The sequence below is a fragment of the Mastigoproctus giganteus genome, chromosome 5 (assembly GCF_048544385.1).
Source record: "Mastigoproctus giganteus isolate SK-2022 chromosome 5, ASM4854438v1, whole genome shotgun sequence".
Classification (NCBI taxonomy): Eukaryota; Metazoa; Arthropoda; class Arachnida; order Uropygi; family Thelyphonidae; genus Mastigoproctus; species Mastigoproctus giganteus.
The window spans coordinates 61,805,570-61,818,647 of record NC_143579.1 but is presented as its reverse complement, the minus strand read 5'-3'; the positions used below and the strand labels follow the sequence as shown (position 1 = coordinate 61,818,647).

At 34.9% G+C, this 13,078-nt stretch overlaps 1 protein-coding gene across 1 annotated transcript in view; it reads left to right on the top strand.

Annotated features, from left to right (window-relative positions):
* LOC150085447 (protein FAM91A1) overlaps positions 1 to 13,078 on the top strand; it is a 211,016-nt gene that overhangs the window by 64,316 nt on the left and 133,622 nt on the right. Inside the window, exons 9-10 of the mRNA XM_090374568.1 lie at positions 527 to 633; positions 4,650 to 4,688. Of these exons, the coding sequence (XP_090230694.1) occupies positions 527 to 633; positions 4,650 to 4,688 (146 nt within the window). The remainder of the gene's footprint in view (positions 1 to 526; positions 634 to 4,649; positions 4,689 to 13,078) is intronic.

Below are 13,078 nucleotides of genomic sequence, written 5' to 3'. Positions count from 1 at the left end.
CATTTTATCAGTGTTATTTCTTATGTTACAAGTAATGGATATGTTTTCTTTTTAATAGAAGGCAAAACAAAACACAAACACCTTTTGAATATATTGTTCAGTTTATTTTTTAATTCCCAAATATTTAATGCAACCTTATTCCCGGAAACTTTATACAATACCAAATTTGATACTTGATTTAAAATTCACCACATTTTTCTACTCCTTAGAATGCATGGACAAATGAATTTTATTTATGATGACTAAGAATATTTATATTTATATGAAGATGACTTATCTGGTTAATTTTATATTCAAGGAATTGTTATATACATATAAAGAAATCTATATAAATTAAGAATACTTAAATACAATTAGGTTTCATTTGAAATAAACATAGTAAATAAAATCATAATATTGAACTAATTTCTAAATCTGCTGAATTGAAATTGTTAATCAGAATATACTGTTGAAACTAAAATGAATATCTGACATTACTCACATTTAACTGTTTTATATTAATTATTATTATTTTTTTAATATACAGTACCTCCCTTGGAAGGCTTTGTTATGAATCGAGTGTTGGGAGATTATTTTGAAACACTCTTATATAAAATATTCGTTTCCATTGATGAGCATACAAGTGTAGCAGAAGTAAGTAATTTTGACATTGTACAAAGATAGTTGAAATATAATTGAGAATTTTTTTTTATTGCTGGCTTATTAATTAATTAATAGATGTATAGTAATTATGGTGGAAGGTAGTAGATGTAGTAGGTAGCACAGCAAAACTAGTTTAGCCAATAATTAGTGCCATGTCTGAAAGGGAAGTGCCAAGTTCTGTTGTATGGGTTTTATCGTTTTTAAATTTTTACCAGGCTTAAAGCTTAGATTTCCTGTTCTCTTTACTCTGTAGTGATGAATGCTTATCTCACTTGCTAGCATATAAGTATAGACCTATTACTACAAAAATGAACCCACGGTACATTGCCATACAGAGTCTTTTTAAGAAACAGAACAATTAGTGAAGGGAAAAGAGAATGAATGCAGATATATAAATTTCTGTTATAGACCAAAACTGAATGGGAACAAAATTCATTCCATACATTTGTATGAGTACTTTTGTTTAAAACTAAAATTAGTCTAAAAACAAAGTACTCTAATCACTCCATCATCCTTTACTCCTAAAGTATATTGCATCTGATGGTGACCTTGATTTCATTTTTGTGGCAGTGTGACTATAGTGTAGGATGTGAAAATGTAGTAGTAGTAGTAGTAATGGCAAATGATGCAAGAAAGCAAGCTTTTATAGTATCAGCCAAAAAAAAAAAAAAAAAAACACAGTTCACCCATCTGTACCCTCCAACAATTTGTCTAGTTCTCCCGCACATCTATCCTGTAACCATTCTTCCTCAACTTGAAATTATGCTACCTCACATGTGTAGTCTCAGCAAGTGAAAGAATTCAGTTTACTCGATCCATTTAAGGCTTTAAACACCTTAATCGGATCCCATAGGTGCCTGGTTTGAGATGCTGCAATTTGCAGAACTGAAGCCTTTCTATATAAGAGCACCCTTTTGTTCCCTTCACCAATCTGGTTGCCCTTCTCTGTACTCACTCTAGCATATCTACATCCTTCCTAAAGTGAGGTCTCCAGACCTGTATACAGTACTCAAGATGTGACCTAACCATGGCCTTATACAAAGGGATAATCACCTCCTTATCCCTGCTAGCAAGGTTTCTGTATATAATTGACAAAACCCCATGACCTGTCCTGGCAGCATGTCTGCACTGCTCAGGAAATTTCATGTTTGACTGCACAATTACCCCCCAGCTCTTTTTCATTCTTCACTACCCTGAATGTAATGCTACACAGTTGATAAGTTACTCCCATGTGTAGTACTTTGCATTTGTCAATGTTAAACTTCAATTGCCATTTCTCAGCCCATTGACCCAATTTTCCTAGATCTTGTTGTAGCTCATCCTGATGACTGTCATTAACCACTCTGCCAACCTTTGTATCTTAGACATTAAGCCCGATATACCTTCATCAATATCATTGATAAATATTGAAAATTCAAGCAGTCAGTCAGCTTGAATTAGTGCCCATTGAATAGAAGGTGTTTTGTGTGTTTTATTGTTAAAATACAATAATTATAAAATCATTGATTTAATCAGTTTTCTTTCATATTAGGGGAAGTGTAACAGAAACCCACAATGTGAAAAACAGCTTTTGGAGAAGATGCAGTGTGTTGTTTGAAGACGTTTTGACAGTTCACAAAGTTTAAAGAGGGCTGCTATTCATTCAAGATGATCCTTGCTCTGGCTGCCCTTCATCTTCAAAACCAGTAATTCGGTCACTTTTTTCATGATCTGATCAGGAGTGATTAGTGTTTAATTGTCTATAGTGTTGTGAAATTGATATTTTTTATGGAATGTGTCATGTAATTTTAATACAAGATTTGCAAACCACAATGCATTTCAGGTGAAGTTTGTGCCTTGCATCCTCATAGAGTGGCAAGTTCTCCCATATCAGGATTATCATCATTGGGCCGCTGTTGATCCATACTTGATTTTTTTTCATCATTACTGGTAATGTCATGGTTGTATGGCTGTGACCCAAAAACAAGTTTGGTCATCTGAATGCAAGACCCCATCTTTTCCAAGGCCAATAAAAGCATGATGATCATGATCAAGTTTGAAGATCACACTTATCATATTTATTGGGCACAGGGCATTGTTCATTATGAATTTTTTCTGCATGAAACAGTGAGCCAGAAATATTAAAAAATAGTACAGGTAACCCTCGTATAACACAGTAGGTAGGCTCCCATAAAATCTCGTATAGTTCTAAACCATATTATACGGGACTAAGAATCAGTACAAAAAGGGAGGGGGGTTATGTTCCAAACGCTAACAAAAATACACCATTTTTTATAACTATTGTAAACTTAATTTTTGTTAAAAATAGTAATATCCAAATCCTTCAATCCGAATACTGAGTGCTTTTTCCATTTTCTCAATTATTAGTGCTTGGGGATGGGCTGTCATATTTGCGGAAGTGAAAGATCCTGTAGCAACAGCAGTTCTAATTTTCTGTTCATTTTTCTTTATGGTCCGAATTGTTGCTTCATTTAAATTTAAACTTTTTGCAATGTATGATACCTTCCCCTTTTTTTAAGATGTTCCGAAATTTGTAGCTCTGATTTAAGAGAAATAGTTTTTTTTGAGCAGTGCTTTTTTACTTTCCTTAGGCATAATTTTGGGCTGGAATTTAATTCACAACCAAGAAATTATTCCAATATGGTTCGTAAGAACAAAGTTTAGTGATACATACCCAGAAAAATTTATAAAATGTTTATCAAATAAAAACCAAAATAACCTTATAAAAACCTTAAAAGTCATGAACTACACTCTTTGAAGTCAAATTTTTATGGTCTCAAACAAGCACAAGTTCAATAGCACAGAACCTGACATGGGGATTTCCCAATTTTTTTTTTTGCATAATGACTCAACAGTGGGGATTTACAAAAAGAATGGAAATAATGAAAAATTACATTCATTATAATAGCAGGGTTTCCCCCACACAAAAGCTGAAAAATACCATGTTATGTGAGGTTTGTCACAATTCTCTAACCATGTTAGAGTGAAACCATATTATATAAGTATCGTGTTGTGCGAAGATTGCCACAATTTATCAATCGTGTTAGAGCGAAACCGTGTTGTAGAAGCCAGAACAGTTGGCTTCAGGGAAATTGGTACTTGTATTATGCCGTGCACACTCTGTGTGCTTTCCATTCAAGAATTTTTGCAAATTCCTCCATTACACTAGTTTCCCATCCAGAATATTCACTGGATTTAGTTCCCTGCGAGGGTTTTTTTTTTTTTTTTCTTCTCTTCCTGCTTCCCAAGCTTAAAGTTCCCTTGTTTGAAAGGCCATAAATTTTCAATAACTGAGGAAATTATTCTGAATGTAACACAGGAACTATTAGCAGTTTCAAAAGAAGCCTATTAGGAATGCTTCTGGAAGTTGCAGAAGCATATACTATGTCAAAGTGATTACTTCAAAGTAGAGCTATCTGTATAGCTGGCAAGCTTCATTTTCCAAGCATTAGTTCAGTCCCCAACTATTTTTGACCATACCTCATGTCTGTTAATTCCCAAATTCAAGTAGTCTAGTATATAGTAGTACACTGTTCACTGATTTGTCATTTAACTTTAAAGTGAAAGCAAGTCAGAATGTTGTCAAAAGGTGTGATATTACTGCACAGTAAGGGTCATTCCCAGTCACCAAAAACTCTCAAAAATGGGATAGGAACCTGTGACCTTCCTGTCCTGCTTTAAGTAGAGTGCATCATTAAGTGACCAGTGAAATAGAAGTATATTTATACCTTGTACAATACTAGGGATAATATTCTTAGCTCACTGTTTCACCAAGTGGAACAAATACATAATGAAAAATGCTCTGTGACTGAAAAAAATATGATGTATACTCTTGTTTTTTATTCTCTATTAAAAATGTTTTTATATGTTTTTTGAGTAAAACATTAATAGAGTAAGAATAGAACTATTTCATTGTTTGTTAGTTTTTGAATGCTGCATTTATATTCATGACTTTATGTTACTGATCTTAAAATTTTTTTTTTTTACAAAATTTCTTTTGGTTTTAGCTTGCAACAGTATTACAGATCGATCTACCTTTGGTGAAGGTAAGTAGAATTATGCTTTCTTTCTCTGCTTGTTATTGTATGTGGGTCTAATGGATTTTATTTTTTCTATGCAACTGAAAGTGGCTTCAGAATGAGATTTTTAAGATCATTCATGAGAAGAGTCCATCATTTATCAGAAGCAGAGAATAACACATAGAGCTTGTATAGCATGCTCGTGCACACACACACACACACACACACACACACACACACACACACACACACACACACACACACACACACACACACACACACACACACACACACACACCAAACAGTAAGTGATACAGTCAGTTTGGCTAGGTGAAGAAAGTATTCTGAGACCTGTGAAAAGAATTTGTCTCTCCCATCTGTTTTCTCTTTGTTTTCACACCATTATTATACCCTTGGCCTTGTAGTTTGGCATTCATCTAAGGATCACTCAACAAGTTGTTTACCTCAATAATAAAAAAACAGTGTAACTTAATTCTTTTTTTATTTTATCTTTATGTATCTTCTTAAATATGCCCTCCATTTTGAGGGTAAAGCAGAAATACCTAAAATGCTGAAAAAAAAAAAAGGAAAAAAAAAAAAAAAGAAAGACCCCTTACAGCTTCCTTGAGATTGTCATCACTGGGAAATTAATTCCCATGCTGGTGTTCCTTTGCATTTCTGAAGAGGAAATAATCACTGGCGACCAGGTCTGAACTCTGGGGCAGGTGGTTAACTCTTGGAATCTGCATTCTCTCAGAGCAGCAGTTGCTTTATGAGACTTGTATACAATGTTTTGTCGTGAAAAAAGGAGCAGAAAAAAAGAAAAGATACCAGTTATATTAAATGGGATTTGCATGCACAAAAGATTGATTGCAACCATTTTGTGTAATTTGCAATGAAATTCTTTTAAACCAATCATTAAATTCTGCTTTCTCTTAGAGGCATTTGTAACACGATGATCTGGCAAATAGACTTTCCAGTTTTTTTCTCAGTAGCAAAGAGAACTAATGAAACAAACTGTTTCAAAAGGTTTGACAGTTTCTTCCAGTTGTTTAATAACATTTTATGTTCAATCCATGCTTGTGGCAAAATGTAAAATACTTCAATATTGCTGAAAAATTAATTCCAAATGCAGTGACAATTGCCCCAATCATGTTTTATGGAAAGATCGCATCTTTGATTAAGGCAGTTCTGTTTTCTGACAAAACTATATGGAGATTTTTTCAGAATGACCAGTCACGTTGTAGATCAAGTTGTAGAAAAAAGTAAGCAAGTCCAAGCAGGTTTCCGTTTAATTGGATGAAAGTACAAACATTCTTACAGGTTTGCTATCACTTTTTTTTAAATATATAATATAGCCTCTCAAGAATAATATATCCTTGCCAGAGTAATGTCACAATCATAGGGACATTGTTAATTTTTAAATGGTAATATATATGGAAAAGGAAACTGCATATGATTCTGTAATAATAATGATAATAAAAATAAAAAAATAAAATACATTTTAAAAATATTCTGTAAAAGTTGTGTGTCAAGCCATTGATTGTAACAATGCAAAATATTTGTAGTACTACTCTAATATTGTCTTACTTTCAACACTGGTGATAGACAAGTTTTTTGTTCTGTGGCAATGCTATATTTCTGTTTGTTCTGATGGTGCAGCCACCACAATAGGAAGGCTGTTTTTGGATTACTTGCCAGAGCAAAGAACATCAATTCATCCTTTGAATGGAACCATTGCATTATACACAGGCAGCACTTGCATCCAAATGTAGGAGTCTAATTTTTCACAAAACCGTGAATTAAGTTATTAATTTTGTCTAAAACCAATGTGTAAATAGCAGATTGTTGTAGATTGTCATTGTATTTTTCAGAATCCAAATCTCAGCTCTGCATAGATTTGGATTGTGAGAGATATAATCTGCTGTTGCACAGCAAGGTGATATTGGCTGTTCCATATAAATATTGTGCTTAGGCTGTTTAAACAGCAAAGAAGAGTTTTTTTTTTTTTTTCTTTTTTCTGAGAGATGTCATCCCTTACCAAATTTTTTTAAAATTGAAGAATGGTTTCGTAAGCTTGCCTACTTTAACTGATATTTTTCAGAAGCTAAGTGAACTGAATCTAGCTTTGCAAGGGTTTAGAAACCATATATATTTTCAGTGCTAGATAAAATAACTGCTCTTTATAGAAGGCTTTCTTTCCCAGTCAGAGGCAAGGAATTATGTAACACACTCTATACATTGATAATTCATGAAAGAATGAGGGTGGTATTTGAATCCTGTTTTACATTCTTGACCACAGTTTCTAATGGGAGTACTGATTAGATTTGCTCATTACTTCACATGGTTGTATGCTATGTATTGACATTGCATTCATTTCGTATGAATGCAATGTTCAGTGCAAATTTATCTGGAAGCAGTTAGGATCAGCACATCAAAATGTCAGAACACTGAGTTCAGCAGAGTTTTAAAGAAAAATAGTTGAGCCAGTTTTGGATGGAAGTAAAGAATCAATATCATGAGGTTGGTAGTGTAGCTGTTACTTCCCTTCTGCCATTCGGATTTGTTTGTGTGAATAAAAAAAAAAACCAAAAAAAAAAACCAACCCTTTTCTATTATGGTGGTTTTAAAAAGTAAACAGAAAAAGTGCCTTCAACTGGAGTTGGATTTTGTACTTGCTGTCAGATGTGTAGCTTTGTAGATAAAAACGTTTATGAGCAGAAAGAGTCAATGTCTCCCATTTAAAAAAAAAAAAAAAAAAAACGGTATTTCAGAATTGTTATAATTGTTTGCATATAAATTTAAAATTTTGGCCTTGAAGTTTTATATACACATATATACATCTGTGTGGGCATCAGCACACTTTTTCAAGTAGTATGCAGAATATAGTCATTCTTGGGAGTGGTATGCAAACATTTTTCTCTAGGTTGAACATAAGTGCCTCGAGGTTGAATACTTGGTCTTCAGTAGGAGAAGAAAGATTTCTGTGGTTGAAATTGAATGCAGTAAAGTGTAGGAAAGTTCAGTGCATTTAGAGTTGAACTTCGAACTGAACCGTAAATGGGCAATGGCTGGTTAAAGCATGTGTTCAGAATGGTTTTGAAGAAAGGGCTGGGGTTACAGATACTAATACAGGCAGTTCTTGCTTTATGAGATCCCTGGTTTACAAGTTTTTTTCCCCAAGTATCAGGTATCAACAAAATCGAAAATATGAACATTAAATGCAAAAAATGAATGTTAAACATTCATAAATACCGCATTCCAAACCATGTGCATAGCTATACAATACAATGTACCCCACTTTACGATATTAATCGGTTCCAGAGATACCATCCTATCATTAAAATATCGTAATGTGAACCTAATAACACATTGCTTTTTGGTAATTCTTTTCAAGATTTCAGAAGTTAAATTTTTCCCTATAACTAAGCTATTTATCTCTCTAAAATGTAATTTTTAAGGTCACGAGCGTGACCTTAAGGCCATATAAAAGGTTGTGAGCGTGGTTTGTAAATTGTATTAGTTACCAATTCAAATCACTAAAATGCATTACACTTTCATCGTTATCATATGTTTCTTTATAAGAATCAATTTTAAAAGCCTTTGTGATATTTTTCTAAAGCATATTTCTGGAGGTCACAACCATAAAACAATAAAAACAATTTGCACTTTCTGGTTTATTGGACTTTTCTGTTACTGCAAGCAATTATAAATGGGTAGTAAACTCGATGTTATTGCATTTGCAAAAATACTGATAGCTGGAATTGTGTGGGTTTTTACGCTATTATGGTGAAATATGTTCCCCTTCACCGAAATCTTCAGTCGTATAAAAAACATAAATAAATTTTCAGAATCTTCTCTTCATTCCTTTTTTTTTTAAGCTTCATAAACTTTTTACTCCACGCGAATCATGTTAGTTCCAATTTGTATGTGCCGTTAAAAAATGCTTATGCATGCAATCGTGAAATTTATAATTAAAGGAGAAGATTATCTTGGAAACAAATGCCTCTTGAAACATTTGTGAAGAATACGACTCCTTGTGCAACAAACCAATGAGTGCCGAGCCAATAATATGTGATCAACGAGTGTGCATTTAGTCAATAATGATGATGAAGAATAAACACTCTTTAACATTTGTAAGTTATAAATAAGATCTTTATTATTATAAATGTTTGATTTTACAGGCTACATTTTCATTTCTTTGGATAAATCAATCATTATTTAAACATTAACTAATTAGCTAACTAATTTCATTGTTGATAACGTAACCCCTATTTTTAACATTGTCTATGGGAAATAAATTCCCGCTTTACGAGTGCGCGCTAGGAACGAATTAACTCATAAAGTTGAGAACTACCTGTATATATAATTCAATCAAATAGTACATGAATATATAGCAGAAATTTAATAGTTGTATATTTGTAAGTGAAGAATCTGTAAATTTGTAAATGAAGAAAACAGAAGAGGAGAAAAAGCAGTATGTACTGGAACTTAAGAACAAGTTTGAGCTTCTGCAGACTGTTCAGGACCAAGACATCGATGAGGAATATTACAAAGTGATAAAGCCCAAGAAACCTATAGGTAAAAAGAAATCCAAAGAAGAAAAAATCAGTCAAGAAACACTTGTCATGATGAACCGAAGACGACAAATGAAGAGCATGAAAAACACTGACAGGGAGAAAATTGAGTATACTGAGTTATGCAAAGCCATTAGAAAGAGACTCAGAGAGGACATAAGAAAATTTAACACAAGAAAAGTAGAACAAGCATTAAGGAAAAACAAAGGATTTAAATTAGCAGTAATATAGAAAGGCAAACAATACTGAAACTGAAGAATAGCGATGGTATACTTATGAATAGCAGAGAAGGCATAATTCAAATAGCAGAAGACTACTATAAAGAGTTATACAAGGAGCGAGGGAATGATGCCAGCAGTGGGGAAGATGGATTGCAAATTAGTAACACGTACAATATCCTTCCTCATGAACACGTACCTGATATCCTTCCTGATGAGGTAGAACATGCGTTGAAGAAAATGAAGAATCAGAAAGCTCTAGGAGAAGATGAAGTTACTGTAGAGTTGTTAAAATTGGGAGGAAGAGACATGACACAAAAACTGGCAAGACTCTTCACAAAATAAATTAGAAAAGGTGTGGTGCCTAAGGAGTGGAATAATGCAATCATAGTTTTGCTGCATAAGAAAGGAGACAAATCAGAAATTGGAAATTATAGACTAGTTATCTTGTTATCCCACATCTACAAGTTGTTCCCAAGGGTCATTACTAACAGATTAGAAAGAATACTTGATGAGAATCAACCGAAAGAGCAAGCTGGCTTTAGGACAGGATTCTCAACTATACATCACCTTCACATAATGCCACAGCCAATGGAGAAGGCAAATGAATATAAAACACCATTATGCCTGGCATTTGTGGATTATGAAAAGGCATTTGACTCCATACAGAATTTTGAACAAGTATGCGACAGAAAGGGATATAATGATTGAAGGAGCAGTAATTGAAAAGGTGGAGTCGTATACTTATCTGGGACAAGTCATTAGCTGTAATAATGATAAATGGATGGAAGTCAAGAGAAGAATAAATTTTGGATGGATAGCATTCAGGAAATATAGTCACATACTGAGCAGCAATATCCCAATTTGTCTGAAACGTAAAATAATGAACCAATGTATACTCCCCACCATTACTTATGGAAGTGAAACTTGGGCACTCACCAAAAGAATGGAAGAGCAGCTGAGAACTACACAGCTAAGAATGGAACGAATTATATTGGGAATAAGACTGTTAGATAAGAAGAGAAACACATGGATTAGGCAGCAAACTCAAGTAAAGGACATTCTTATCAAAACTAAAGAACTAAAATGGTCTTGGGCAGGACACAGCTCTAAGACATGATGACAGATGGACTAAGAAAATAACAGAATGGTACCCAAGAGGAGGTAAGAGAAAACCTGGAAGACAACAGCAGAGATGGACAGATGAAATTTATGAGTTTGTGGGTAGTAAATGGATGGCCATTGCACAAAACAGAAGGAACCGGAAAGTTGCTGGACAGGCCTTCATCCTGCAGTGGATTGAAAATGGCTGATGATGATGAAGACTCATTAACTTGTCTGCTCTTGTTTGGAATATCTTGGTCTTGTTGATGATGGGCTTGGGATCAGAATTCTGTTTTGTGAGAATTAACACAGGATTGAATTTAGGATTGATGTTAACTAAATTTTCTTTTCCCCCATGGAGAATTACCTGCAGATTTGGTATTTAAGGAATTGATGGTGGCTGCTGTTCTTTTTGTTGTTGTAGATGCATCAGTGACTGAGACCATATTGTACTGTTGTTGTTATATATAGTATCTACAAGCATGTGATTGTAGACACTATATACAAACAAACAAACTAAAAAATAACTTGTTTTTTTTTTTTATGTAAAATCATGGGTAATTTGCATGTTGTGCAATTTGAAAAACCTGGAGTAATTCGCTGGAAGGCATATTTAGCCGATTGTACCCGAGATTGGTTAATTACAGCCTCAATTGAAGAGGACATTAGAAATTCCTCCAGTCATGAATGGGAATAGAGCCCAGACCTCCCCAAATGAGTGAAAAGTGTCAAAACCACTATACTATCATGGAGGACACTGGTGGTAGATATTTGAGAAGTTGTAGCTGTTTGTTGAACTGGAAGAGTTCTTTGAATGGGAAGCATTCAAAGAACTTATCTTGGAAGCTACTAGGCTTTACATACCAACTAAGAAATATTGTTCAAGGTTTAGGCCAAAATGGATGTCAGATGAACTAATGAGGCATATGGCAGAGAAGAAAAATGCATGGGATACTTACAAATTAACACATGACACAGAAGCCTATGATAGATACAAGTTGATATGCAACCAAGTTACAAAGGAGGTTAGGCAGGCGAAGGCAGATTACGAGAAATCCTTGGCAAGGGATGCAAAGAAAAACAGCAAAGAGTTCATTACTTATGTAAACTGTAGAAGGAAGGGGATGAATCAGATTGGTCCACTTGATATTGATGGGTCAACTGTTGATGATCCTGCTCAGGTAGCTAACAAACTAAATGAATATTTTGCATCGACATTCACACATGAGGAGTTATTCAGCAAAGGGAATGCCAGAGGTGTATTCAACTCTAGCAGTAAGCTACAGAATCTTGAAATAACTGGGAGTAAAGTGGAGGAGAAACTGTTGAAGATAAACACAAGAAAGGCACCCGGGGTGGATGGGATCTATCCAGTTATATTAAAGGAGGCAGCAAAGGAAGTAAGCAAACCCTTAGCCATAATTATGAGAGCTTCCTTGGACTCAGGGAAGGTACCCATAGACTGGAAATGTGCAAATGTGACCCCAATTCACAAAGGAGGATCAAAGGCTGACACAAGTAATTATAGACCTGTGAGCTTAACTTCTGTTCCAGGAAAATTAATGGAGGCACTGGTTAAAGAAGCACTGCAGGATCATTTAGACAAGACTTCAGTTATAGCTCAGACACAGCATGGTTTTGTTAAGGGGAAGTCTTGCCTGACCAACTTGATTGGATACTATGATGCAGTCACAAAAGAACTGGATGCAGGGAATAACTTTGATATTATATACTTGGATCTTAGAAAGGCTTTTGATACTGTTGCACATGGAAGACTGCTACACAAATTGGAGCAGTGTGACATTGGAGGCAAATTGCTGCTATGGATAAAGGGGTGGTTGAGGGGGAGAAGACAGAGTGGTAATCAATGGACACTGCTCATCGTGGACTAATATTATTAGTGGGGTCCCTCAGGGCTCAGTGTTGGGTCCATTGTTGTTTTCTGTATTTATAAATGATATTGATGATAGTATATCAAGCTTAATGTCCAAGTTTGCAGATGATACAAAGGTTGGCAGGGTTGTCAAGGACACTACTGACACTATGCTGCTGCAACAGGATCTGGAAAGGTTGAGCAGATGGGCTGAGAGGTGGCAAATGAAGTTTAACATTGACAAATGTAAAGTACTACACATGGGAAACAGCAACCCCAGAGCAACGTATCAACTCTGTGGTACTACATTGACAGTGGTGGAGAATGAAAGGGACTTGGGGGTGATTGTGCAGCGAGATATGAAGTTCTCTGAGCAGTGCAGACGGGCTGCAAGGGTAGCTCATGGAGTATTGTCAATGATATACAGGAATTTTTCCAGCAGGGATAAGGAGGTGATTATTCCATTGTATAAGGCAATGGTCAGGCCACACCTAGAGTACTGTATACAGGTCTGGAGGCCTCATTTCAAGAAGGATGTAGAGCTGCTGGAACGAGTACAGAGAAGGGCAACAAGATTAGTGAATGGAACAAAGGGGTGCTCTTACGAAGAAAGGCTTAAGTTTTGCAAATTACAGTGTCTGGAGA